A 27,928-nucleotide genomic window follows, 5' to 3' on the forward strand; every position below is an offset into this window, starting at 1 on the left:
GCCCCGCCTCTTCCGTCAGGCATCATGCCCCTTCCGTCCCACACCCCTCCCCTTCCGTAGGGCCCCTCCCCTTCCGTAGGGCCCCTCCCCTTCCGTAGGGCACCTCCCCTTCCGTAGGGCCCCTCCCCTTCCGTAGGGCCCCACCCCCCTTCCGCCTCTTCCGCACACCCCGCCCCTTGCTTCGGGCCCCGCCTCTTCCGTCACGCACCACGCCCCCTTCGTAGGGCACCGCCCCTTCCGCCGCACACCCCACCCCTTAATTCGGGCCCCGCCTCTTCCGTCACGCACCACGCCCCTTACGTAGCGCACCGCCCCTTCCGCCGCACACCCCGCCCCTTACGTCGGGCCCCGCCTCCTCCTCCGTGGGGCACCTTCCCTTCCGCCGCACACCCCTCCCCTTCCTTAGGGCCCCACCCCTTCCATCAGACACCTCCCCTTACGTCACCTACCAAGCCCCTTCGTTCGGGCCCCGCCTCCGCCGGCACGCACCCCGCCCCTTCCTTCCGAACCCACCCCTCCCATCAGACCCCTTCCGTCACACACACCGCCCATTCCATCGGCCCCCGCCACTTCCGCCCCCTCGTCTGTCACTTTTCCCACCCGTTACGGAGAGCCCCTCCCCTCCGTCACACACCCCTTCCCCAGGGTCCCAACCCTTCCATCAGACCCCTCCCCTGCCATCGCACCCCTACTGCATACCTTGGCTGATGGGGGTGGCTGACTTTGCAGTGGCTCCTCCTAAAACCACATGCTTTTCACAAAGGGGAGGGGCGCCTGGCGGGCTCACTGGGTGAAAGCCTCTGCCTTCTGCTCGAGGCATGACCTCAGGGTCCTTCCTGGGATCCGGCCCCGCATCGGCCTCTCCGCTCAGCGGGGAGCCTGCTTCCCTTCCTCGCTCTCTGCCCGCCGCCCCGCCTACATGGGATCTGACAAATCAACCCATCAACCGATCCATCAAGGCTTCAAAGCAAAGCAAAGATCAAAATTCAAAGAAAAAGGGAGAGAGAGAAGAGGAGAGAGAGATGCACGCCAGCATCTCTGCTGAACACAGAGGCAAGCATCCTCAAACACGACGGGCCAACACACTCGGACAACGCCTTAGGGAAACCACTCACCACCACCTGGAAGCGAGATTTAGTCCTGGATGCAAGATCGGTTCCCTATTTGCCAATCGGCCAACAGGATACATCACACCGACAAGAGAAAGGATTAAAAAAACAAACTGGAGAAAGGATAAAAACCGCAGGATCGTTTCAACAGACGGAGAAAAAGCTTTCCACCCACAGCAACATGCATGCGGGACACAAGCCCTCAACGGGGACACCTGGGTGGCTCGGTCAGTTCAGTTCAGTTCAGCCTCTGCCTCTGGCTCAGGACCTGATCTCAGGGTCCTGGGACTGAGCCCCGCTTCTGGCTCCCTGCTCCGCGGGGAGCAGCCCGATTCTCCCTCCGCCTCTCCCCCCTGCCCTGTGCGCGCTCTCTCTTCTCTGTGTCAGATAAATAAATAAGATAGTGGGGGGGGGGGGGCGCCGGGGGAAGCCCTAAACGAAATAGGTTTACAGGGAACAAGCATCCGCCTAATAAAGGCTGCCCGAGGAAAGCCCGGAGAGCCCCAACCTCACACTCGGCGGGGATCACGCGGAGACCTTTCCCCGGACGAGGAGGAGCGCGACGAGGAGGTCGACTCTCACCGCGGTCAGTCCAAACCGTCCTGCAAGTCCAGCCATAGCGTCACGTAAGAAGGAACACGGAAATGGCATCTACATGGGGGGAAGAAAGAAGTAAGGCTCTCGCTACGTGCAGATGACACGACATAGCATAGGCAAGACACCTGCCAGACTCCAGAAGACCCGACTGGAACTCATCAACGAATCCAGGAAGGTGGTAGGCGGCAAAATCCATACAGAGACATCCCCTGCCTTTCGAACAGGAAGAAGCAGAAAGGGAGATGAAGCAAACAATCCCAGGGCGCCTGGGGTGGCTCCACGGGCGAAGCGTCTGCCTTCGGCTCCGGTCAAGCCCTCAGGGTCCTGGGATCGAGCCCCGCACGGGGCTCCCCGCTAGGCGGGGAGTCTGCTTCTCTCTCTTCTCTCCCCCTCCACCCCTCCCTGCCCCCTCTTGGGTTTCTCTCTCCCTCTCTCTCCAACACATAAATAAAATCTTTCTAAAAAAAGAAAACAGGCAGGCCCATGGACGATGGCACGCAAAGCGGGAAAACACCTAGGAATAAACTTCACCAAAGAAGCGAGAGATCTGTGCTCCGGACACTAGAAAATACTCACGAAAGACATCAAAGAGGACACACCAACAGACGGAACAGACAGCCCATGTTTGCGGGCTGGAAGGGTGTCCATAAAAGGCCCATACAACCCAGACAGTCGACAGACTGAATGCAACGCCTATCAAAGTACCAACAGCCTGGGGCGCCCGGAAGGCTCCGTGGGTCGAAGCCTCTGCCTTCGGCTCAGGTCGTGATCCCAGGGTCCTGGGATCGAGCCCCGCATCGGGCTCTCTGCTCAGCAGGGAGCCTGCTTCCTCCTCTCTCTCTGCCTGCTTCTCGGCCTACTTGGGATCTCTGTCTGTCAAATAAATAAATAAAAATCCTTGCATTAAAAAAAATAACAAAACACAGAAAACAAAAGCAAACACAACCAACAGCTTTTCTTTTTTACAGACCTAGAACACATCGTCCTAAAACCCGTAGGGAACCACCCGAGACCTCGAATAGCCAAAGCATCCTTGAGCTACGGCGATCCCAGATGTCAAGAGATCTCCCTAGTATCACAGCAATATGGGACCGGCAGAATGAAACGGACACACAGATCCACAGGACAGAAGACAGAGCCCGGCAATACACCCGTGACTGCAAGGTCAAGGAGTCTTCAACAAAGGAGAAAAACAATACACGATCAGCGAGACACCGTCTCCTCCACAAGCGGCACCGGGGAGGACTGGACGGCCACGCGCCGAGGAACGACACAGGACCACGTCCTCATACCGCACGCACAACTAAGTCCAGAGTGGACGGAAGCCCCAAACGTGGGCCCTAAGACCACAAAAACCCTCCAAGAGAGCACAGGCGGTCATCTCTCTGACATCGGCCACAACACCACCCTCGCGACGCCCTCCCCGGGACTTCACGCCCCCCCGGGGGTGCACCCCTGGCGCAGGGACCATCCTTAGACTCAGCTGGGTTCCGTGAGGGTGGGGGGGGGGGGGGGGGGGGGGGGGGGGGGGGGGTGGGGGGGGGTGGGGTGGGGTGGGAAGGGGTGGGGTGGGGGTGGGGTGGGAAGGGAGGGGTGGGGTGGTCTGGGGCGGTCGGGAGGGCGCATGACACCGTCCCACCATCCCGCCGCGCCAGCCCGCCCGCCCCGGGGAGCCAGCCGCGCCCACGATCGCGCGGGGAGGCACAACATACTGCGAGCCGCTGAAGCCTCTACAAGGACTACGCGGGTGGCCGCAGGGACACCCCGACCGGGGCAGGTAGAGGGCATCCTGAAACTGTCCCCAGGGCCGTGGTCGGGACACACAGCCCAGGTCGGAGGCGCGGATCTTCACCAACGGCCCGAAGCGTCCTAGGACACGAAGCGTGCCAAGGCTTTCGTTTCTGAGCAGAGCGCCCCGTCCCCCCTCCTTAGGCCACTCCTGCCCGGGACGGCCACGCCACATACCAGACTGGAGAGCAAGGACAGCGCTTAAAGATTCCCAAGACGGGCGACCAAGGGAAGACTCCACCCACCCCTGCGGCCGGACCCCGTCCCTTCCACCTAACCCCTCCCCTCCCATCGCGCCCCGCCCGCTCCTGTCCGTCTTCCATCACACCCCGCCCCGTCCACAAGGCCCCGCCCCCTTCGCTCGGGCCCCGCCTCTTTCGCCACGCACCACGCCCGTTCCGTCACATACTCCGCCCCCCCACCTTAGGGCCCCACCCCTCGCACCCGACCCCTCCCACTCCCTCACACGCCCCGCCCCTTGCTTCGGGCCCCCGCCCCGCCCCTTGCTGCTCGGGCCGGGCCCCCCCCTTGCTTCGAGCCCCGCCTCTTCCGTGAGTCACGCACCACGCCCCTTCCGTAGGGCACCGCCCCTTTCCGTAGGGCACCGCCCCTTCCACCAGACCCCTCCCCCTCTGCCGCACCCCCCGCCCCTCATTTCTGGGCCCCGCCTCTTCCGTCAGGCATCATGCCCCTTCCGTCCCACACCCCTCCCCTTCCGTAGGGCCCCTCCCCTTCCGTAGGGCCCCTCCCCTTCCGTAGGGCCCCTCCCCTTCCGTAGGGCCCCACCCCTTCCGCCGCACACCCCGCCCCTTGCTTCGGGCCCCGCCTCTTCCGTCACGCACCACGCCCCTTCCGTAGGGCACCGCCCCTTCCGCCGCACACCCCACCCCTTAATTCGGGCCCCGCCTCTTCCGTCACGCACCACGCCCCTTACGTAGCGCACCGCCCCTTCCGCCGCACACCCCGCCCCTTACGTCGGGCCCCGCCTCCTCCTCCGTGGGGCACCTCCCCTTCCGCCGCACACCCCTCCCCTTCCTTAGGGCCCCACCCCTTCCATCAGACACCTCCCCTTACGTCACCTACCAAGCCCCTTCGTTCGGGCCCCGCCTCCGCCGGCACGCACCCCGCCCCTTCCTTCCGAACCCACCCCTCCCATCAGACCCCTTCCGTCACACACACACCGCCCATTCCATCGGCCCCCGCCACTTCCGCCCCCTCGTCTGTCACTTTTCCCACCCGTTACGGAGAGCCCCTCCCCTCCGTCACACACCCCTTCCCCAGGGTCCCAACCCTTCCATCAGACCCCTCCCCTGCCATCGCACCCCTACTGCATACCTTGGCTGATGGGGGTGGCTGACTTTGCAGTGGCTCCTCCTAAAACCACATGCTTTTCACAAAGGGGAGGGGCGCCTGGCGGGCTCACTGGGGGTGAAAGCCTCTGCCTTCTGCTCGAGGCATGACCTCAGGGTCCTTCCTGGGATCCGGCCCCGCATCGGCCTCTCCGCTCAGCGGGGAGCCTGCTTCCCTTCCTCGCTCTCTGCCCGCCCGCCGCCCCCGCCTACATGGGATCTGACAAATCAACCCATCAACCGATCCATCAAGGCTTCAAAGCAAAGCAAAGATCAAAATTCAAAGAAAAAGGGAGAGAGAGAAGAGGAGAGAGAGATGCACGCCAGCATCTCTGCTGAACACAGAGGCAAGCATCCTCAAACACGACGGGCCAACACACTCGGACAACGCCTTAGGGAAACCACTCACCACCACCTGGAAGCGAGATTTAGTCCTGGATGCAAGATCGGTTCCCTATTTGCCAATCGGCCAACAGGATACATCACACCGACAAGAGAAAGGATTAAAAAAAAAAAACAAACTGGAGAAAGGATAAAAACCGCAGGATCGTTTCAACAGACGGAGAAAAAGCTTTCCACCCACAGCAACATGCATGCGGGACACAAGCCCTCAACGGGGGGACACCTGGGTGGCTCGGTCAGTTCAGTTCAGTTCAGCCTCTGCCTCTGGCTCAGGACCTGATCTCAGGGTCCTGGGACTGAGCCCCGCTTCTGGCTCCCTGCTCCGCGGGGAGCAGCCCGATTCTCCCTCCGCCTCTCCCCCTGCCTGTGCGCGCTCTCTCTTCTCTGTGTCAGATAAATAAATAAGATAGTGGGGGGGGGGCGCCGGGGGAAGCCCTAAACGAAATAGGTTTACAGGGAACAAGCATCCGCCTAATAAAGGCTGCCCGAGGAAAGCCCGGAGCCAACCTCACACTCGGCGGGGATCACGCGGAGACCTTTCCCCGGACGAGGAGGAGCGCGACGAGGAGGTCGACTCTCACCGCGGTCAGTCCAAACCGTCCTGCAAGTCCAGCCATAGCGTCACGTAAGAAGGAACACGGAAATGGCATCTACATGGGGAAGAAAGAAGTAAGGCTCTCGCTACGTGCAGATGACACGACATAGCATAGGCAAGACACCTGCCAGACTCCAGAAGACCCGACTGGAACTCATCAACGAATCCAGGAAGGTGGTAGGCGGCAAAATCCATACAGAGACATCCCCTGCCTTTCGAACAGGAAGAAGCAGAAAGGGAGATGAAGCAAACAATCCCAGGGCGCCTGGGTGGCTCCACGGGCGAAGCGTCTGCCTTCGGCTCCGGTCAAGCCCTCAGGGTCCTGGGATCGAGCCCCGCACGGGGCTCCCCGCTAGGCGGGGAGTCTGCTTCTCTCCTTCTCTCCTTCTCCCCCTCCACCCCTCCCTGCCCCCTCTTGGGTTCTCTCTCCCTCTCTCTCCAACACATAAATAAAATCTTTCTAAAAAAAGAAAACAGGCAGGCCCATGGACGATGGCACGCAAAGCGAGAAAACACCTAGGAATAAACTTCACCAAAGAAGCGAGAGATCTGTGCTCCGGACACTAGAAAATACTCACGAAAGACATCAAAGAGGACACACCAACAGACGGAACAGACAGCCCATGTTTGCGGGCTGGAAGGGTGTCCATAAAAGGCCCATACAACCCAGACAGTCGACAGACTGAATGCAACGCCTATCAAAGTACCAACAGCCTGGGGCGCCCGGAAGGCTCCGTGGGTCGAAGCCTCTGCCTTCGGCTCAGGTCGTGATCCCAGGGTCCTGGGATCGAGCCCCGCATCGGGCTCTCTGCTCAGCAGGGAGCCTGCTTCCTCCTCTCTCTCTGCCTGCTTCTCGGCCTACTTGGGATCTCTGTCTGTCAAATAAATAAATAAAAATCCTTGCATTAAAAAAAATAACAAAACACAGAAAACAAAAGCAAACACAACCAACAGCTTTTCTTTTTTACAGACCTAGAACACATCGTCCTAAAACCCGTAGGGAACCACCCGAGACCTCGAATAGCCAAAGCATCCTTGAGCTACGGCGATCCCAGATGTCAAGAGATCTCCCTAGTATCACAGCAATATGGGACCGGTAGAATGAAACGGACACACAGATCCACAGGACAGAAGACAGAGCCCGGCAATACACCCGTGACTGCAAGGTCAAGGAGTCTTCAACAAAGGAGAAAAACAATACACGATCAGCGAGACACCGTCTCCTCCACAAGCGGCACCGGGGAGGACTGGACGGCCACGCGCCGAGGAACGACACAGGACCACGTCCTCATACCGCACGCACAACTAAGTCCAGAGTGGACGGAAGCCCCAAACGTGGGCCCTAAGACCACAAAAACCCTCCAAGAGAGCACAGGCGGTCATCTCTCTGACATCGGCCACAACACCACCCTCGCGACGCCCTCCCCGGGACTTCACGCCCCCGGGTGCACCCCTGGCGCAGGGACCATCCTTAGACTCAGCTGGGTTCCGTGAGGGGGGGGTGGGGTGGGGGGGGGGGGGGGGGGGTGGGGAGGGGTGGGGGGGGGGGGGGGGGGGTGGGGGGGGGGGGGGGTGGGGGGGGGGGTGGGAAGGGAGGGGTGGGGTGGTCTGGGGCGGTCGGGAGGGCGCATGACACCGTCCCACCATCCCGCCGCGCCAGCCCGCCCCGGGGAGCCCGCCGCGCCCACGATCGCGCGGGGAGGCACAACATACTGCGAGCCGCTGAAGCCTCTACAAGGACTACGCGGGTGGCCGCAGGGACACCCCGACCGGGGCAGGTAGAGGGCATCCTGAAACTGTCCCCAGGGCCGTGGTCGGGACACACAGCCCAGGTCGGAGGCGCGGATCTTCACCAACGGCCCGAAGCGTCCTAGGACACGAAGCGTGCCAAGGCTTTCGTTTCTGAGCAGAGCGCCCCGTCCCCCCCCTCCTTAGGCCACTCCTGCCCGGGACGGCCACGCCACATACCAGACTGGAGAGCAAGGACAGCGCTTAAAGATTCCCAAGACGGGCGACCAAGGGAAGACTCCACCCACCCCTGCGGCCGGACCCCGTCCCTTCCACCTAACCCCTCACCCCCCCCTCCCATCGCGCCCCGCCCGCTCCTGTCCGTCTTCCATCACACCCCGCCCCGTCCACAAGGCCCCGCCCCTTCGCTCGGGCCCCGCCTCTTTCGCCACGCACCACGCCCGTTCCGTCACATACTCCGCCCCCACCTTAGGGCCCCACCCTCTCGCACCCGACCCCTCCCACTCCCTCACACGCCCCCCGCCCCCCCTTGCTTCGGGCCCCGCCCCTTGCTTCGGGCCCCACCCCTTGCTTCGAGCCCCGCCTCTTCCGTGAGTCACGCACCACGCCCCTTCCGTAGGGGGCACCGCCCCTTTCCGTAGGGCACCGCCCCCGCCCCTTCCACCAGACCCCTCCCCTTCTGCCGCCGCACACCCCGCCCCCTCATTTCTGGGCCCCGCCTCTTCCGTCAGGCATCATGCCCCTTCCGTCCCCCCACACCCCTCCCCTTCCGTAGGGCCCCTCCCCTTCCGTAGGGCCCCTCCCCTTCCGTAGGGCCCTCCCCTTCCGTTCGGGCCCCCCTTCCGCCGCACCCCCCCGCCCCTTGCTTCGGGCCCCGCCTCTTCCGTCACGCACCACGCCCCTTCCGTAGGGCACCGCCCCTTCCGCCGCACACCCCACCCCTTAATTCGGGCCCCGCCTCTTCCGTCACGCACCACGCCCCTTACGTAGCGCACCGCCCCTTCCGCCGCACACCCCGCCCCTTACGTCGGGGGCCCCGCCTCCTCCTCCTCCGTGGGGCACCTTCCCTTCCGCCGCACACCCCTCCCCTTCCTTAGGGCCCCACCCCTTCCATCAGACACCTCCCCTTACGTCACCTACCAAGCCCCTTCGTTCGGGCCCCGCCTCCGCCGGCACGCACCCCGCCCCTTCCTTCCGAACCCACCCCTCCCATCAGACCCCTTCCGTCACACACACCGCCCATTCCATCGGCCCCCGCCACTTCCGCCCCCTCGTCTGTCACTTTTCCCACCCGTTACGGAGAACCCCTCCCCTCCGTCACACACCCCTTCCCCAGAGTCCCAACCCTCCCATCAGACCCCTCCCCTGCCATCGCACCCCTACTGCATACCTTGGCTGATGGGGGTGGCTGACTTTGCAGTGGCTCCTCCTAAAACCACATGCTTTTCACAAAGGGGAGGGGCGCCTGGCGGGCTCACTGGGTGAAAGCCTCTGCCTTCTGCTCGAGGCATGACCTCAGGGTCCTTCCTGGGATCCGGCCCCGCATCGGCCTCTCCGCTCAGCGGGGAGCCTGCTTCCCTTCCTCGCTCTCTGCCCGCCGCCCCGCCTACATGGGATCTGACAAATCAACCCATCAACCGATCCATCAAGGCTTCAAAGCAAAGCAAAGATCAAAATTCAAAGAAAAAGGGAGAGAGAGAAGAGGAGAGAGATGCACGCCAGCATCTCTGCTGAACACAGAGGCAAGCATCCTCAAACACGACGGGCCAACACACTCGGACAACGCCTTAGGGAAACCACTCACCACCACCTGGAAGCGAGATTTAGTCCTGGATGCAAGATCGGTTCCCTATTTGCCAATCGGCCAACAGGATACATCACACCGACAAGAGAAAGGATTAAAAAAACAAACTGGAGAAAGGATAAAAACCGCAGGATCGTTTCAACAGACGGAGAAAAAGCTTTCCACCCACAGCAACATGCATGCGGGACACAAGCCCTCAACGGGGACACCTGGGTGGCTCGGTCAGTTCAGTTCAGTTCAGCCTCTGCCTCTGGCTCAGGACCTGATCTCAGGGTCCTGGGACTGAGCCCCGCTTCTGGCTCCCTGCTCCGCGGGGAGCAGCCCGATTCTCCCTCCGCCTCTCCCCCTGCCTGTGCGCGCTCTCTCTTCTCTGTGTCAGATAAATAAATAAGATAGTGGGGGGGGGGGGGGCGCCGGGGGAAGCCCTAAACGAAATAGGTTTACAGGGAACAAGCATCCGCCTAATAAAGGCTGCCCGAGGAAAGCCCGGAGCCAACCTCACACTCGGCGGGGATCACGCGGAGACCTTTCCCCGGACGAGGAGGAGCGCGACGAGGAGGTCGACTCTCACCGCGGTCAGTCCAAACCGTCCTGCAAGTCCAGCCATAGCGTCACGTAAGAAGGAACACGGAAATGGCATCTACATGGGGAAGAAAGAAGTAAGGCTCTCGCTACGTGCAGATGACACGACATAGCATAGGCAAGACACCTGCCAGACTCCAGAAGACCCGACTGGAACTCATCAACGAATCCAGGAAGGTGGTAGGCGGCAAAATCCATACAGAGACATCCCCTGCCTTTCGAACAGGAAGAAGCAGAAAGGGAGATGAAGCAAACAATCCCAGGGCGCCTGGGTGGCTCCACGGGCGAAGCGTCTGCCTTCGGCTCCGGTCAAGCCCTCAGGGTCCTGGGATCGAGCCCCGCACGGGGCTCCCCGCTAGGCGGGGAGTCTGCTTCTCTCCTTCTCCCCCTCCACCCCTCCCTGCCCCCTCTTGGGTTCTCTCTCCCTCTCTCTCCAACACATAAATAAAATCTTTCTAAAAAAAGAAAACAGGCAGGCCCATGGACGATGGCACGCAAAGCGGGAAAACACCTAGGAATAAACTTCACCAAAGAAGCGAGAGATCTGTGCTCCGGACACTAGAAAATACTCACGAAAGACATCAAAGAGGACACACCAACAGACGGAACAGACAGCCCATGTTTGCGGGCTGGAAGGGTGTCCATAAAAGGCCCATACAACCCAGACAGTCGACAGACTGAATGCAACGCCTATCAAAGTACCAACAGCCTGGGGCGCCCGGAAGGCTCCGTGGGTCGAAGCCTCTGCCTTCGGCTCAGGTCGTGATCCCAGGGTCCTGGGATCGAGCCCCGCATCGGGCTCTCTGCTCAGCAGGGAGCCTGCTTCCTCCTCTCTCTCTCTGCCTGCTTCTCGGCCTACTTGGGATCTCTGTCTGTCAAATAAATAAATAAAAATCCTTGCATTAAAAAAAATAACAAAAACACAGAAAACAAAAGCAAACACAACCAACAGCTTTTCTTTTTTACAGACCTAGAACACATCGTCCTAAAACCCGTAGGGAACCACCCGAGACCTCGAATAGCCAAAGCATCCTTGAGCTACGGCGATCCCAGATGTCAAGAGATCTCCCTAGTATCACAGCAATATGGGACCGGCAGAATGAAACGGACACACAGATCCACAGGACAGAAGACAGAGCCCGGCAATACACCCGTGACTGCAAGGTCAAGGAGTCTTCAACAAAGGAGAAAAACAATACACGATCAGCGAGACACCGTCTCCTCCACAAGCGGCACCGGGGAGGACTGGACGGCCACGCGCCGAGGAACGACACAGGACCACGTCCTCATACCGCACGCACAACTAAGTCCAGAGTGGACGGAAGCCCCAAACGTGGGCCCTAAGACCACAAAAACCCTCCAAGAGAGCACAGGCGGTCATCTCTCTGACATCGGCCACAACACCACCCTCGCGACGCCCTCCCCGGGACTTCACGCCCCCGGGTGCACCCCTGGCGCAGGGACCATCCTTAGACTCAGCTGGGTTCCGTGAGGGTGGGGTGGGGTGGGGTGGGGGGGGGGGGGGGGGGGGGGGGGGGGGGGGGGGGGGGGGGGGGGGGGGGGGGGGGGGGGGGGGGGGGGGTGGGGTGGTCTGGGGCGGTCGGGAGGGCGCATGACACCGTCCCACCATCCCGCCGCGCCAGCCCGCCCCGGGGAGCCAGCCGCGCCCACGATCGCGCGGGGAGGCACAACATACTGCGAGCCGCTGAAGCCTCTACAAGGACTACGCGGGTGGCCGCAGGGACACCCCGACCGGGGCAGGTAGAGGGCATCCTGAAACTGTCCCCAGGGCCGTGGTCGGGACACACAGCCCAGGTCGGAGGCGCGGATCTTCACCAACGGCCCGAAGCGTCCTAGGACACGAAGCGTGCCAAGGCTTTCGTTTCTGAGCAGAGCGCCCCGTCCCCCCTCCTTAGGCCACTCCTGCCCGGGACGGCCACGCCACATACCAGACTGGAGAGCAAGGACAGCGCTTAAAGATTCCCAAGACGGGCGACCAAGGGAAGACTCCACCCACCCACCCCTGCGGCCGGACCCCGTCCCTTCCACCTAACCTATCACCTAAATCCCTCCCCCTCCCATCGCGCCCCGCCCGCTCCTGTCCGTCTTCCATCACACCCCGCCCCGTCCACAGGCCCCCCCGCCCCTTCGCTCGGGCCCCGCCTCTTTCGCCACGCACCACGCCCGTTCCGTCACATACTCCGCCCCCACCTTAGGGCCCCACCCCTCGCACCCGACCCCTCCCACTCCCTCACACGCCCCGCCCCTTGCTTCGGGCCCCCCGGGCCCCGCCCCTTGCTTCGGGCCCCACCCCTTGCTTCGAGCCCCGCCTCTTCCGTGAGTCACGCACCACGCCCCTTCCGTAGGGCACCGCCCCTTTCCGTAGGGCACCGCCCCTTCCACCAGACCCTCCCCCCTTCTGCCGCACACCCCGCCCCTCATTTCTGGGCCCCCCGCCTCTTCCGTCAGGCACCCCATGCCCCTTCCGTCCCACACCCCTCCCCTTCCGTAGGGCCCCTCCCTCCCTTCCGTAGGCCCTCCCCTTCCGTAGGGCCCTCCCCTTCCGTAGGGCCCCTCCCCTTCCGTAGGGCCCCACCCCTTCCTTCGGGCCCCGCCTCTTCCGTCACGCACCACGCCCCTTCCGTAGGGCACCGCCCCTTCCGCCGCACACCCCACCCCTTAATTCGGGCCCCGCCTCTTCCCCGCCTCTTCCGTAGGGCACGCCCCTTCCGCCGCACACCCACCCCTTAATTCGGGCCCCCCGTAGCGCACCGCCCCTTACGTAGCGCACCGCCCCTTCCGCCGCACACCCCGCCCCTTACGTCGGGCCCCGCCTCCTCCTCCGTGGGGCACCTTCCCTTCCGCCGCACACCCCTCCCCTTCCTTAGGGCCCCACCCCTTCCATCAGACACCTCCCCTTACGTCACCTACCAAGCCCCTTCGTTCGGGCCCCGCCTCCGCCGGCACGCACCCCGCCCCTTCCTTCCGAACCCACCCCTCCCATCAGACCCCTTCCGTCACACACACCGCCCATTCCATCGGCCCCCGCCACTTCCGCCCCCTCGTCTGTCACTTTTCCCACCCGTTACGGAGAACCCCTCCCCTCCGTCACACACCCCTTCCCCAGAGTCCCAACCCTCCCATCAGACCCCTCCCCTGCCATCGCACCCCTACTGCATACCTTGGCTGATGGGGGTGGCTGACTTTGCAGTGGCTCCTCCTAAAACCACATGCTTTTCACAAAGGGGAGGGGCGCCTGGCGGGCTCACTGGGTGAAAGCCTCTCTGCCTTCTGCTCGAGGCATGACCTCAGGGTCCTTCCTGGGATCCGGCCCCCCCGCATCGGCCTCTCCGCTCAGCGGGGAGCCTGCTTCCCTTCCTCGCTCTCTCTGCCCGCCGCCCCGCCTACATGGGATCTGACAAATCAACCCATCAACCGATCCATCAAGGCTTCAAAGCAAAGCAAAGATCAAAATTCAAAGAAAAAGGGAGAGAGAGAAGAGGAGAGAGAGATGCACGCCAGCATCTCTGCTGAACACAGAGGCAAGCATCCTCAAACACGACGGGCCAACACACTCGGACAACGCCTTAGGGAAACCACTCACCACCACCTGGAAGCGAGATTTAGTCCTGGATGCAAGATCGGTTCCCTATTTGCCAATCGGCCAACAGGATACATCACACCGACAAGAGAAAGGATTAAAAAAACAAACTGGAGAAAGGATAAAAACCGCAGGATCGTTTCAACAGACGGAGAAAAAGCTTTCCACCCACAGCAACATGCATGCGGGACACAAGCCCTCAACGGGGACACCTGGGTGGCTCGGTCAGTTCAGTTCAGTTCAGCCTCTGCCTCTGGCTCAGGACCTGATCTCAGGGTCCTGGGACTGAGCCCCGCTTCTGGCTCCCTGCTCCGCGGGGAGCAGCCCGATTCTCCCTCCGCCTCTCCCCCTGCCTGTGCGCGCTCTCTCTTCTCTGTGTCAGATAAATAAATAAGATAGTGGGGGGGGGGGGGCGCCGGGGGAAGCCCTAAACGAAATAGGTTTACAGGGAACAAGCATCCGCCTAATAAAGGCTGCCCGAGGAAAGCCCGGAGCCAACCTCACACTCGGCGGGGATCACGCGGAGACCTTTCCCCGGACGAGGAGGAGCGCGACGAGGAGGTCGACTCTCACCGCGGTCAGTCCAAACCGTCCTGCAAGTCCAGCCATAGCGTCACGTAAGAAGGAACACGGAAATGGCATCTACATGGGGAAGAAAGAAGTAAGGCTCTCGCTACGTGCAGATGACACGACATAGCATAGGCAAGACACCTGCCAGACTCCAGAAGACCCGACTGGAACTCATCAACGAATCCAGGAAGGTGGTAGGCGGCAAAATCCATACAGAGACATCCCCTGCCTTTCGAACAGGAAGAAGCAGAAAGGGAGATGAAGCAAACAATCCCAGGGCGCCTGGGTGGCTCCACGGGCGAAGCGTCTGCCTTCGGCTCCGGTCAAGCCCTCAGGGTCCTGGGATCGAGCCCCGCACGGGGCTCCCCGCTAGGCGGGGAGTCTGCTTCTCTCCTCTCCTTCTCCCCCCCTCCCCCTCCCTGCCCCCTCTTGGGTTCTCTCTCCCTCTCTCTCCAACACATAAATAAAATCTTTCTAAAAAAAAAAAAAAAACAGGCAGGCCCATGGACGATGGCACCCAAAGCGGGAAAACACCTAGGAATAAACTTCACCAAAGAAGCGAGAGATCTGTGCTCCGGACACTAGAAAATACTCACGAAAGACATCAAAGAGGACACACCAACAGACGGAACAGACAGCCCATGTTTGCGGGCTGGAAGGGTGTCCATAAAAGGCCCATACAACCCAGACAGTCGACAGACTGAATGCAACGCCTATCAAAGTACCAACAGCCTGGGGCGCCCGGAAGGCTCCGTGGGTCGAAGCCTCTGCCTTCGGCTCAGGTCGTGATCCCAGGGTCCTGGGATCGAGCCCCGCATCGGGCTCTCTGCTCAGCAGGGAGCCTGCTTCCTCCTCTCTCTCTGCCTGCCTGCTTCTCTCGGCCTACTTGGGATCTCTGTCTGTCAAATAAATAAATAAAAATCCTTGCATTAAAAAAAAAAATAACAAAACACAGAAAACAAAAGCAAACACAACCAACAGCTTTTCTTTTTTACAGACCTAGAACACATCGTCCTAAAACCCGTAGGGAACCACCCGAGACCTCGAATAGCCAAAGCATCCTTGAGCTACGGCGATCCCAGATGTCAAGAGATCTCCCTAGTATCACAGCAATATGGGACCGGCAGAATGAAACGGACACACAGATCCACAGGACAGAAGACAGAGCCCGGCAAATACACCCGTGACTGCAAGGTCAAGGAGTCTTCAACAAAGGAGAAAAACAATACACGATCAGCGAGACACCGTCTCCTCCACAAGCGGCACCGGGGAGGACTGGACGGCCACGCGCCGAGGAACGACACAGGACCACGTCCTCATACCGCACGCACAACTAAGTCCAGAGTGGACGGAAGCCCCAAACGTGGGCCCTAAGACCACAAAAACCCTCCAAGAGAGCACAGGCGGTCATCTCTCTGACATCGGCCACAACACCACCCTCGCGACGCCCTCCCCGGGACTTCACGCCCCCGGGTGCACCCCTGGCGCAGGGACCATCCTTAGACTCAGCTGGGTTCCGTGAGGGTGGGGTGGGGTGGGGTGGGGAGGGGTGGGGTGGGGTGGGGTGGGGCGGGGCGGGGCGGGGTGGGGTGGGGTGGGAAGGGAGGTGTGGGGTGGTCTGGGGCGGTCGGGAGGGCGCATGACACCGTCCCACCATCCCGCCGCGCCAGCCCGCCCCGGGGAGCCCGCCGCGCCCACGATCGCGCGGGGAGGCACAACATACTGCGAGCCGCTGAAGCCTCTACAAGGACTACGCGGGTGGCCGCAGGGACACCCCGACCGGGGCAGGTAGAGGGCATCCTGAAACTGTCCCCAGGGCCGTGGTCGGGACACACAGCCCAGGTCGGAGGCGCGGATCTTCACCAACGGCCCGAAGCGTCCTAGGACACGAAGCGTGCCAAGGCTTTGGTTTCTGAGCAGAGCGCCCCGTCCCCCCTCCTTAGGCCACTCCTGCCCGGGACGGCCACGCCACATACCAGACTGGAGAGCAAGGACAGCGCTTAAAGATTCCCAAGACGGGCGACCAAGGGAAGACTCCACCCACCCCTGCGGCCGGACCCCGTCCCTTCCACCTAACCCCTCCCCTCCCATCGCGCCCCGCCCACTCCTGTCCGTCTTCCATCACACCCCGCCCCGTCCACAAGGCCCCGCCCCTTCGCTCGGGCCCCGCCTCTTTCGCCACGCACCACGCCCGTTCCGTCACATACTCCGCCCCCACCTTAGGGCCCCACCCCTCGCACCCGACCCCTCCCACTCCCTCACACGCCCCGCCCCTTGCTTCGGGCCCCGCCCCTTGCTTCGGGCCCCGCCCCTTGCTTCGAGCCCCGCCTCTTCCGTGAGTCACGCACCACGCCCCTTCCGTAGGGCACCGCCCCTTCCGTAGGGCACCGCCCCTTCCACCAGACCCCTCCCCTTCTGCCGCACACCCCGCCCCTCATTTCTGGGCCCCGCCTCTTCCGTCAGGCATCATGCCCCTTCCGTCCCACACCCCTCCCCTTCCGTAGGGCCCCTCCCCTTCCGTAGGGCCCCCCTCCCCTTCCGTACCCCTTCCGCCGCACACCCCGCCCCTTGCTTCGGGCCCCGCCTCTTTCGCCACGCAAAACGCCCCTTCCGTCACATACTCCGCCCCCACCTTAGGGCCCCACCCCTCGCACCCGACCCCTCCCACTCCCTAACACACCCCGCCCCTTGCTTCGGGCCCCGCCCCTTGCTTCGGGCCCCGCCCCTTGCTTCGGGCCCCGCCCCTTGCTTCGGGCCCCGCCCCTTGCTTCGGGCCCCGCCCCTTGCTTCGGGCCCCGCCCCTTGCTTCGGGCCCCGCCTCTTCCGTGAGTCACGCACCACGCCCCTTCCGTAGGGCACCGCCCCTTCCGTAGGGCACCGCCCCTTCCGTAGGGCACCGCCCCTTCCGTAGGGCACCGCCCCTTCCGTAGGGCACCGCCCCTTCCGTAGGGCACCGCCCTTCCCACCGCCCCTTCCGTAGGGCACCGCCCCTTCCACCCCTGCCGCACACCCCGCCCCTCATTTCTGGGCCCCGCCTCTTCCGTCAGGCACCACGCCCCTTCCGTCCCACACCCCTCCCTTCCGTAGGGCACCTCCCCTTCCGTAGGGCACCTCCCCTTCCGTAGGGCCCCTCCCCTTCCGTAGGGCCCCTCCCCTTCCGTAGGGCCCCTCCCCTTCCGTAGGGCCCCTCCCCTTCCGTAGGGCCCCACCCCTTCCTTCGGGCCCCGCCTCTTCCGTCACGCACCACGCCCCTTCCGTAGGGCACCGCCCCTTCCGCCGCACACCCCACCCCTTAATTCGGGCCCCGCCTCTTCCGTCACGCACCACGCCCCTTACGTAGCGCACCGCCCCTTCCGCCGCACACCCCGCCCCTTACGTCGGGCCCCGCCTCCTCCTCCGTGGGGCACCTCCCCTTCCGCCGCACACCCCTCCCCTTCCTTAGGGCCCCACCCCTTCCATCAGACACCTCCCCTTACGTCACCTACCAAGCCCCTTCGTTCGGGCCCCGCCTCCGCCGGCACGCACCCCGCCCCTTCCTTCCGAACCCACCCCTCCCATCAGACCCCTTCCGTCACACACACCGCCCATTCCATCGGCCCCCGCCACTTCCGCCCCCTCGTCTGTCACTTTTCCCACCCGTTACGGAGAGCCCCTCCCCTCCGTCACACACCCCTTCCCCAGGGTCCCAACCCTTCCATCAGACCCCTCCCCTGCCATCGCACCCCTACTGCATACCTTGGCTGATGGGGGTGGCTGACTTTGCAGTGGCTCCTCCTAAAACCACATGCTTTTCACAAAGGGGAGGGGCGCCTGGCGGGCTCACTGGGTGAAAGCCTCTGCCTTCTGCTCGAGGCATGACCTCAGGGTCCTTCCTGGGATCCGGCCCCGCATCGGCCTCTCCGCTCAGCGGGGAGCCTGCTTCCCTTCCTCGCTCTCTGCCCGCCGCCCCGCCTACATGGGATCTGACAAATCAACCCATCAACCGATCCATCAAGGCTTCAAAGCAAAGCAAAGATCAAAATTCAAAGAAAAAGGGAGAGAGAGAGAAGAGAGAGAGAGAGATGCACGCCAGCATCTCTGCTGAACACAGAGGCAAGCATCCTCAAACACGACGGGCCAACACACTCGGACAACGCCTTAGGGAAACCACTCACCACCACCTGGAAGCGAGATTTAGTCCTGGATGCAAGATCGGTTCCCTATTTGCCAATCGGCCAACAGGATACATCACACCGACAAGAGAAAGGATTAAAAAAACAAACTGGAGAAAGGATAAAAACCGCAGGATCGTTTCAACAGACGGAGAAAAAGCTTTCCACCCACAGCAACATGCATGCGGGACACAAGCCCTCAACGGGGACACCTGGGTGGCTCGGTCAGTTCAGTTCAGTTCAGCCTCTGCCTCTGGCTCAGGACCTGATCTCAGGGTCCTGGGACTGAGCCCCGCTTCTGGCTCCCTGCTCCGCGGGGAGCAGCCCGATTCTCCCTCCGCCTCTCCCCCTGCCTGTGCGCGCTCTCTCTTCTCTGTGTCAGATAAATAAATAAGATAGTGGGGGGGGGGGGGCGCCGGGGGAAGCCCTAAACGAAATAGGTTTACAGGGAACAAGCATCCGCCTAATAAAGGCTGCCCGAGGAAAGCCCGGAGCCAACCTCACACTCGGCGGGGATCACGCGGAGACCTTTCCCCGGACGAGGAGGAGCGCGACGAGGAGGTCGACTCTCACCGCGGTCAGTCCAAACCGTCCTGCAAGTCCAGCCATAGCGTCACGTAAGAAGGAACACGGAAATGGCATCTACATGGGGAAGAAAGAAGTAAGGCTCTCGCTACGTGCAGATGACACGACATAGCATAGGCAAGACACCTGCCAGACTCCAGAAGACCCGACTGGAACTCATCAACGAATCCAGGAAGGTGGTAGGCGGCAAAATCCATACAGAGACATCCCCTGCCTTTCGAACAGGAAGAAGCAGAAAGGGAGATGAAGCAAACAATCCCAGGGCGCCTGGGTGGCTCCACGGGCGAAGCGTCTGCCTTCGGCTCCGGTCAAGCCCTCAGGGTCCTGGGATCGAGCCCCGCACGGGGCTCCCCGCTAGGCGGGGAGTCTGCTTCTCTCCTTCTCTCCTTCTCCCCCTCCACCCCTCCCTGCCCCCTCTTGGGTTCTCTCTCCCTCTCTCTCCAACACATAAATAAAATCTTTCTAAAAAAAGAAAACAGGCAGGCCCATGGACGATGGCACCCAAAGCGGGAAAACACCTAGGAATAAACTTCACCAAAGAAGCGAGAGATCTGTGCTCCGGACACTAGAAAATACTCACGAAAGACATCAAAGAGGACACACCAACAGACGGAACAGACAGCCCATGTTTGCGGGCTGGAAGGGTGTCCATAAAAGGCCCATACAACCCAGACAGTCGACAGACTGAATGCAACGCCTATCAAAGTACCAACAGCCTGGGGCGCCCGGAAGGCTCCGTGGGTCGAAGCCTCTGCCTTCGGCTCAGGTCGTGATCCCAGGGTCCTGGGATCGAGCCCCGCATCGGGCTCTCTGCTCAGCAGGGAGCCTGCTTCCTCCTCTCTCTCTGCCTGCTTCTCGGCCTACTTGGGATCTCTGTCTGTCAAATAAATAAATAAAAATCCTTGCATTAAAAAAAATAACAAAACACAGAAAACAAAAGCAAACACAACCAACAGCTTTTCTTTTTTACAGACCTAGAACACATCGTCCTAAAACCCGTAGGGAACCACCCGAGACCTCGAATAGCCAAAGCATCCTTGAGCTACGGCGATCCCAGATGTCAAGAGATCTCCCTAGTATCACAGCAATATGGGACCGGCAGAAAGAAACGGACACACAGATCCACAGGACGGAAGACAGAGCCCGGCAATAAACCCGTGACTGCAAGGTCAAGGAGTCTTCAACAAAGGAGAAAAACAATACACGATCAGCGAGACACCGTCTCCTCCACAAGCGGCACCGGGGAGGACTGGACGGCCACGCGCCGAGGAACGACACAGGACCACGTCCTCATACCGCACGCACAACTATGTCCAGAGTGGACTGAAGCCCCAAACGTGGGCCCTAAGACCACAAAAACCCTCCAAGAGAGCACAGGCGGTCATCTCTCTGACATCGGCCACAACACCACCCTCGCGACGCCCTCCCCGGGACTTCACGCCCCCGGGTGCACCCCTGGCGCAGGGACCATCCTGAGACTCAGCTGGGTTCCGTGAGGGTGGGGTGGGGTGGGGTGGGGTGGGGTGGGGTGGGGTGGGGTGGGAAGGGAGGGGTGGGGTGGTCTGGGGCGGTCGGGAGGGCGCATGACACCGTCCCACCATCCCGCCGCGCCAGCCCGCCCCGGGGAGCCAGCCGCGCCCACGATCGCGCGGGGAGGCACAACATACTGCGAGCCGCTGAAGCCTCTACAAGGACTACGCGGGTGGCCGCAGGGACACCCCGACCGGGGCAGGTAGAGGGCATCCTGAAACTGTCCCCAGGGCCGTGGTCGGGACACACAGCCCAGGTCGGAGGCGCGGATCTTCACCAACGGCCCGAAGCGTCCTAGGACACGAAGCGTGCCAAGGCTTTGGTTTCTGAGCAGAGCGCCCCGTCCCCCCTCCTTAGGCCACTCCTGCCCGGGAGGGCCACGCCACATACCAGACTGGAGAGCAAGGACAGCGCTTAAAGATTCCCAAGACGGGCGACCAAGGGAAGACTCCACCCACCCCTGCGGCCGGACCCCGCCCCTTCCACCTAACCCCTCCTCTCCCATCGCGCCCCGCCCGCTCCTGTCCGTCTTCCATCACACCCCGCCCCGTCCACAAGGCCCCGCCCCTTCGCTCGCGCCCCGCCTCTTTCGCCACGCACCACGCCCCTTCCGTCACATACTCCGCCCCCACCTTAGGGCCCCACCCCTCCCACCCGACCCCTCCCACTCCCTCACACACCCCGCCCCTTGCTTCGGGCCCCGCCTCTTCCATGAGTCACGCACCACGCCCCTTCCGTAGGGCACCGCCCCTTCCACCAGACCCCTCCCCTTCCGCCGCACACCCCGCCCCTCATACTGGGCCCCGCCTCTTCCGTCAGGCACCACGCCCCTTCCCTCCGCTTCCGAATGGCCCCTCCCCTCCGACTTACACCCCTTCCGTCAGACCCCTCCCCTTCTTCACACATCTCTCCCCTTTCATCACACCCCTACTGCATACTCTTGCTGATGTAGGCGGTTAACTTTGCAGTTACTCTTTGGTTCAACATCCCTCAAAAAGCCCTACCCGACAGACATGAACAACACATTACTTGGCTTTCAGTCAATACCTCCTATTTTTACACATATTCTTTCCACAATGAAAAATACCAACTGCATTCCTCATTTTTCCCAAAAAGCGTTCGTCATTTGCTTTTTCCTCCAAACTTTTCTCCAACCGGTATTTACATTAGTTATTCTATTCCTAGCTTTATTATTACTATTATTATTTTTTTTTTTTTATTAAAGATAGAGAGCTTGGAACAGGGAACAGCAAAGGCAGAAATCCAAGCAGGCTCCCCCGCCCAGCGCGGAGGCATACTCGGGACTTGACCCACTACCAGAGACCGTGCCCTGAGCTCAAATCAGGCGCCTTTCCCCTCGCTTTTTCATTCTTTTCTATAGACTGCGAGATTCTTGGGCGCCCGGTTGGCAGTCTCTGGTGCACACACCATACAGCTCCCAGCACAAGGCCTGGCAGAGCTGGGGGAGTTCATTGGTCATTACTACCAGAACCAAGTACGGCTCTACCCATACAACAGAGTATCATTCAGCCATAAGAACATCAGAGAAGATCAAAAAATATTTGACCCAAGCCACCATGTGGGTGAACCCTGAACACATGAAGCTAACATGATGCTGAGTGAAAGAAGGCAAACAGAAAAGGACAAATATTTGTCCATTTGGATGAAATGTCCAGCAGACAGAAAGCAGATCTGTGGTTGAGGGGAGGAAGGAAGGGGAAGCGGCTGGACACAGGTACGGGGTTTGTTCTTGGAGTGACGACAATGTTCTGGACAACCCTGTGAATAAACTAAAACCCATCGAAGCTGAAAGTACAGTTTAAGAGGGTGGCTTTTATGGTATGTGAATTATAGCTCAACTTCTAACAACGGCACAGGAGGGAGGCAAAATCAACATGGGACTAGGGCCAACCTTCTCTGCTGCTCCAAGCTGGAGGCACTGAACGAGGGCATGCCAACATCGGTGCCTGCGTAATTATCCAAATGCCAAGATTTTTAAGATCTTTTCTCACTGTGCTATAAAATACAAATTCTCTAACCAGTGGAGTTCAGATTTCAAAGACAAACTCTCCGTCCTGCGTGACAACATGGCTGTGAATCACTCCATTCCATCAGCCTTGCCGAGGGCTTACACAGAGGAGGGAAGAGACCGAAGCTTCGAGAGAGAGCTGCCGGAAGGAACACACATCCTGTTTCTACGGGCTCTGTCAGCTTTCTCGAAAAGCGCTGTGTGAACACTTCTGACCTTCCGCCATAGCTTCCTGAGAGAAAGAAAGCCAGGAGAGACTGACTGGTCTTGTTCCTTGGTGGTGACGGGGGCAGAGGGCACGTGGGGATGGTTTTTACTGTCATTTCTCATGTTTTAGTTGACTTCCAAAGACCGGTCAACCACTCTGAAACACAAGGATGGGAATCCAGCAAGACGGAACGGATCCAGATCAAACTCTCTGGCTCATTTCACCGGTGGTACCGCGCTACCAGCGACGCCCCTCGGTGTTCTCTCACCTTGAGGAAGGATGTGCACCAGAGAGAAAGTCAATAAACACACGGGCCCTGCCTTTTCGCTTTAGCCAGAAAGTTTTCCTTCGAGGCTTCCGATGACAACCAGACAATACCTGTCTCACGGAGCCAATCTATCAGTTCAACTATATGTTTTAGCCCCGAGAATAAAGCGACCTGGTCATCTGAAACCAAACCGTCCTCCACCGGAGCTAACTGCAGGAATGGAAACAGATTCTAACGTCACTTCCAAATAGCGTCAGTGTACCTGCCCTTCCCCCAATTCCAACATTATTTCGTTCCAAAGTCTTCCGGATCTTATGGGTTTGCCTTGTGGTGTGGCTTCACACGTGTGTGTGTGCGTGCTTACACGCACTTAGCTCAGACAACACATTGGGAAAAGCAAATTTTTGGATCCCAGCTTTCAAACAGCCTCATTATTCCGAGACAGTCGTTCTGAACTGGGCTCACTGTGTGTCCAGGGGATTTGCTGATGTCTGGAAACAGTGCTGGCGGTCACAGTCGGGATGCGTGCTACTGGCAGTGAGCGGGCGAAGGCCAGGGAGGCTGCCCGCGTCCTACAGTGCCCAGGCCACCCTCAGCACAAAGAATCCCGCCAAGCTAGATGCCAACAGTACTGGGAATGAGAGACTCGCTCAGAAGATAGACACAGTAGTTGGGGCGAGAGGCTGACGGACGAGGCAGGTGCATTTCTGCCAGCCCGGCGTCAGCTGAGGAAAGATGACGGAGCCTGTATGTCCCAGAACACGCTCCGTCGTCACCCTTCTTCAACATTCTCTCTGGCTCTTTCTGAACCTACCAGTGGGCTAATGAAACATTATCGTTACCAGAGATCTGGTCCTTTGGATCTATCTGCGTGTAGGTTACAAATGGTTAGGTCAGCTAAAGCTTTGCAGAGGTCAGAGCGGTGATTTCCAAACCCGTCCTCATCAAGAGTTGCAGGGGGCAGGAGGGGCACCTGGGTGGCTCAGTGGGTTAAAGCTTCTGCCTTCGGCTCAGGTCATAATCCCTGGGTCCTGGGATCAAGTTCCACATCAGGCTCTATGTTCTGCAGGGAGCCTGCTTCCCCCCCTCTCTGCCTGCCTCCTGATCTCTGTCAAATAAATAAATAAAATCTAAAAAAAAAAAGAGAGAGCACTGCAACGGGCCTAAAACAAAGCCTTACAAGTAGCCTCAACAGGGAGGAGACCTGTACATTAGCAAAAAGTCATTTCCCAAACTTCCAATTCGGACTGTACAAAAACTCCTGCCATCAGTTAGAGTAATGCTACTCTTGCCAACACCACTTTCTGAAAGCAAACACTGAGGGCTGCCAGTGAGGCTCCATCACTGGAACGCGAAGCTGGCGTGCGGAGGCACCGAGGGAGGCGGCGTTAAACCATGAGAGAGAGAGGTGGGTGCTAACGAGCCAGGTTCGCATCGGTGTCGGCTGCTGGCTCTGAAGCACGTCACCGCGGGGCAGACCCCCCACCCGCACCCTGCACCATGTCACCTCCTCGTTGGACACAGGACTTCCAGGGTGGCCCAGGGACTCCACGATGCAGCCGCCTCGACATACAGGGCTTACCTTCAGACAGCATGCTCAGCGCCTCGTCCGACGTGTGCCCACCGACCCCCGCCGCCTTCCTGCAGGTCGGATGCTCACAGGGCACGTGGGAGCCCTCGGGGGACAGGCCGGTCCGCTCGCCAGCAGACGTCGCCACGGACTCCCACTGGATCTCCTTCCTGGGGGACCGAAACTCCAGGCTGCAGCCCGTCCAGCCGTAGAAGGCCAAGGACAAGAGAAACCCTTGGGCCGGATTCAGTATCCCCTGGGAGGCAGGAGAGAACGCACGGGTCGGTCAGCGCTGCGGAGTGGGAATAAGAGCATCAGGTCTGCGGCCCGCACGCCCGCTGGGCTGCCTCGTGGGGAAGGGAGCCACTGGGCTGGTCTGCGGCCAGCCGGGCAAACACTGGCTCTAAGCAGAGCACCTTCCAGGGAGCCTGAAAACAGAGGAGGCGGGGGAGGGGACTGGGAGGAAGAGGGAGACAGGGGACAGGGAAGGAGGAGAAGGCAGGGAACTGGGAGGGAGGGGGTGCCCTGCACCTCTTACCCCTGCTGTGCTTTTCTACCCGTTTCTTCACACACGTTAGTCTGTGGTTGTAACTAGCCTCGTGTTCGTATCTTGCGTTTTCCCTGAATACTAGAGCTCTCATGGAGTCACACCTGCACACCATTCCGTCAAGAGGGAAAAAAGGAAATTTACGTAGCCATTCCCTCGTGTTTCTTTTATGGCGGCGGCCTACCCTGCTTTGTCGTGACGGATCCTGTTACAAGGAATACCGTCACGCCTGTGGCTTTTTTACAGGCTGAAACGGTTCTTCAAGCTAAATTCCCTGCAATTTTGAGGCTGCCTGAAGGGTCAGATACACTGCGCCTAACCGGCTGATGGGAGCCGTGCCCATTTAATCAATGATCCCAACATCGAAAGGCACGAGCGAGCTCGCAGATCAAAGCCAGATGGAGGGACGGGGAACCCGTTAAACTCATTCACCATACTTCTGAGCGGTTTTTGTCCTTCGGACTTTTGCTTTCCAAGAAAAAAAGTGTAAAATCAAGCCTGCCCTACCATAATAAACCACGTGATCTTGGCCGCATTTCTGACAGGTTTCAAAGAGCTGCCGTTGATGTCTGCTTGCATTTCAAGATAGAAGAGAAGGCTCTCATTGATGACGTTCGGCAGCCAACTGTCGGAAGGAAAACAAGCCCACATTACAGGATTTACTTGAAAATGCAGGGGGTCAAGCTTTGTGCAGTGGCAGTATCATAGCCAATGAGGTTTATCCGAGGCATGATTACTGCTAATTGAGAATGCAGGGGGTCAGGGAATGTGTCTTCTAACACCCGTAAGTCCTGGGCAGGGGGCCCCCTCGATCAGCAGAAACCAGTGCATGCAGAACTTAAGAGCTGTGACTCCTTCCCTCCTGTCCATAGCAGAGAGCGACAAATGTTTCCAAGGGCAACACTCGCCCCAGTCAGCGCGAGCGGATCTAAGCAGCCTATGAAATAGACTGACCCAATACAAAATGACCCAAAACTTGCGTCTCGCTGGAAGGGTAATGAAATTTTTTGAGGGAGACCTCCTAAAACCTCGCTATCTTATGTTGAAACTTTCTAATGTTACTATTACTGATAGGCCAACAAACGTGAAAATGATGGGCTGAGTGTATTTTTAGAGGGAGACAGTCTCCATCTCTCCTAGGAGAATGTCCAAACCAACCTCATCCTCACGGGTACATACATTATTAACAGCACAAAGACACACCCTGCTCTGCAAACTACGATTCGCCCTAGCAAGAGCCTTTCGGATTCCCGTCTGTTTCGCATCGGTCACAGATCCATGCTCAAAGCCTCCTCCTGAAACTCGGGGCAGAGTGCCGGTGGTGGGGCCAACTGAGCAGAGAGAGCTTCCTCTCTACACTTCCTGACCGCCCCGGAGCCCTCACACCAAGAAATGTACCCTTGCCCTTGTTTCTTGTCAGATACAGGAATCCTGAACGGGTACATTTTAAAAGCGTAGTCAAGTGCTCTATTTCGGACTTAGCCCTAGCAGCAGCAGTAAACACTGGACACACTTCTCAGTTGTAACAAAACTAAAGATGGGATTTTTTCTGTTCAAAGGGCTTTACATAGGACCTGAGCAGACGTGCATATCTTCCCAGGAGTTCACATGCCGGGGACTGGCCTTCCTGTCTCACGCGCATTTCCTCTAAGCACCCGAGCAGTGTCCAAGACTTCCTTTCCAAAGGCTCTTCCCTTTGCAAAAAACTCCTGGGTCACACTTGGAAAAGCGTGACTGCGTATCCCTTCCCAGCGGCAATTTTTTAAAAAAATTTATAAAAGAAAGTTTACCAAATGATGAAAACCAGCATTATTTTGAAAAACCGGATCTTGATCATGGCACCCATCCGCCGCTCGTTCTCTGTGTAAATGCCCTGTCTTCCTTTTAGGAGAGAGGCCACTGCAAAAAACCAGAGGGGAACTGCATGTAATGGTCACGACTTGCATTTCCGGAGGGACAGGGAAGGGAGTCCGCCAAGACGGCAGCCCGTAAGCCAAGGCAGCGGAGTGTGTGGGCGCGACACCACCTTCTTCCCTCCCAGCTTCCAAGTTGCGGTTCTCACAGACTCCAAGGGATGCAGAGTCTGTCAAACTTTCTTTTTTTTTCCTTTTCAGCTTATTTGAGAGAGGGAGAGAATGAGCGAGTGAGAGAGAGAGAGCTCAAGCAAGTAAAGGCTGAGCAAGGAGCCTGATGCAGGGCTCAATTCGAGGACCTCAGGACCATGACCTGAACCAAAGGCACATGTTCAACCAAACGAGCCAACCAGGTGCACCTACAACTTACACTTTTAAATCACTGTAGACTTACATAAGAGTGGCAGAGATAGCACAGAGAGTTTCTACAGACCCGTACCCAGATTCCTTCAATGCCAACACCTTACACACCCAGGCTCTTATTTGTCACAAGGAAGAGACTAGTGATACTGCTTTACTATCAGTTAAGCTCCAGATTTTATTTGGATCTTTTGAGTTCAAGAACTACATATATTTTTTAAGAACTATGTTCTTAAAAGTTATTTTATATTTTAAAAATGATGCAATCTTGGGGTGCCTGGGTGGCTCAGTCAGTTAAGCATCTGCCTTCAGCTCAGGTCATGATCCTGGGATCCCAGGATCAAGTCCCACATCGAGTCCCACTCCCTTATCTTGGGATCCTGGGATCGAGCTGAGTGGGGAGCCTGCTTCTCCCTCTGCGGTTTCCCCTGCTTGAGCTCTCGCTCCCTCTCAAATAAACAAATAAAATCTTAAATAATAATAATAATAATAATAATGCACATTGCTGTTTTGGAACATTGGAAGATTAAAAATTTCTCCTTATAGATAAGTTGAAAAATATAAAAAATGTTAAGGGAAAATTAATGACCCATTGTGCACCCTCATACCAGCACTGTGTAC

At 59.3% G+C, this 27,928-nt stretch overlaps 1 protein-coding gene and 1 pseudogene across 1 annotated transcript in view; one reads left to right on the top strand and one right to left on the bottom strand.

The window, feature by feature from the left end:
- Positions 1 to 27,928, bottom strand: part of GPR143 (G protein-coupled receptor 143) — a 67,330-nt gene that overhangs the window by 21,217 nt on the left and 18,185 nt on the right. The window contains exons 6-8 of the mRNA XM_045089278.1: positions 26,825 to 26,933; positions 25,542 to 25,659; positions 24,500 to 24,743 (exon numbers count right to left, since the gene is read on the bottom strand). Of these exons, the coding sequence (XP_044945213.1) occupies positions 24,500 to 24,743; positions 25,542 to 25,659; positions 26,825 to 26,933 (471 nt within the window). The remainder of the gene's footprint in view (positions 1 to 24,499; positions 24,744 to 25,541; positions 25,660 to 26,824; positions 26,934 to 27,928) is intronic.
- On the top strand, positions 25,717 to 25,842 carry LOC123394760 (annotated as a pseudogene).

The sequence above is a fragment of the Mustela putorius genome, unplaced genomic scaffold, assembly GCF_011764305.1.
Source record: "Mustela putorius furo isolate JIRA1106 unplaced genomic scaffold, ASM1176430v1.1 tig00003836_pilon_pilon_pilon, whole genome shotgun sequence".
Lineage (NCBI taxonomy): Eukaryota > Metazoa > Chordata > Mammalia > Carnivora > Mustelidae > Mustela > Mustela putorius.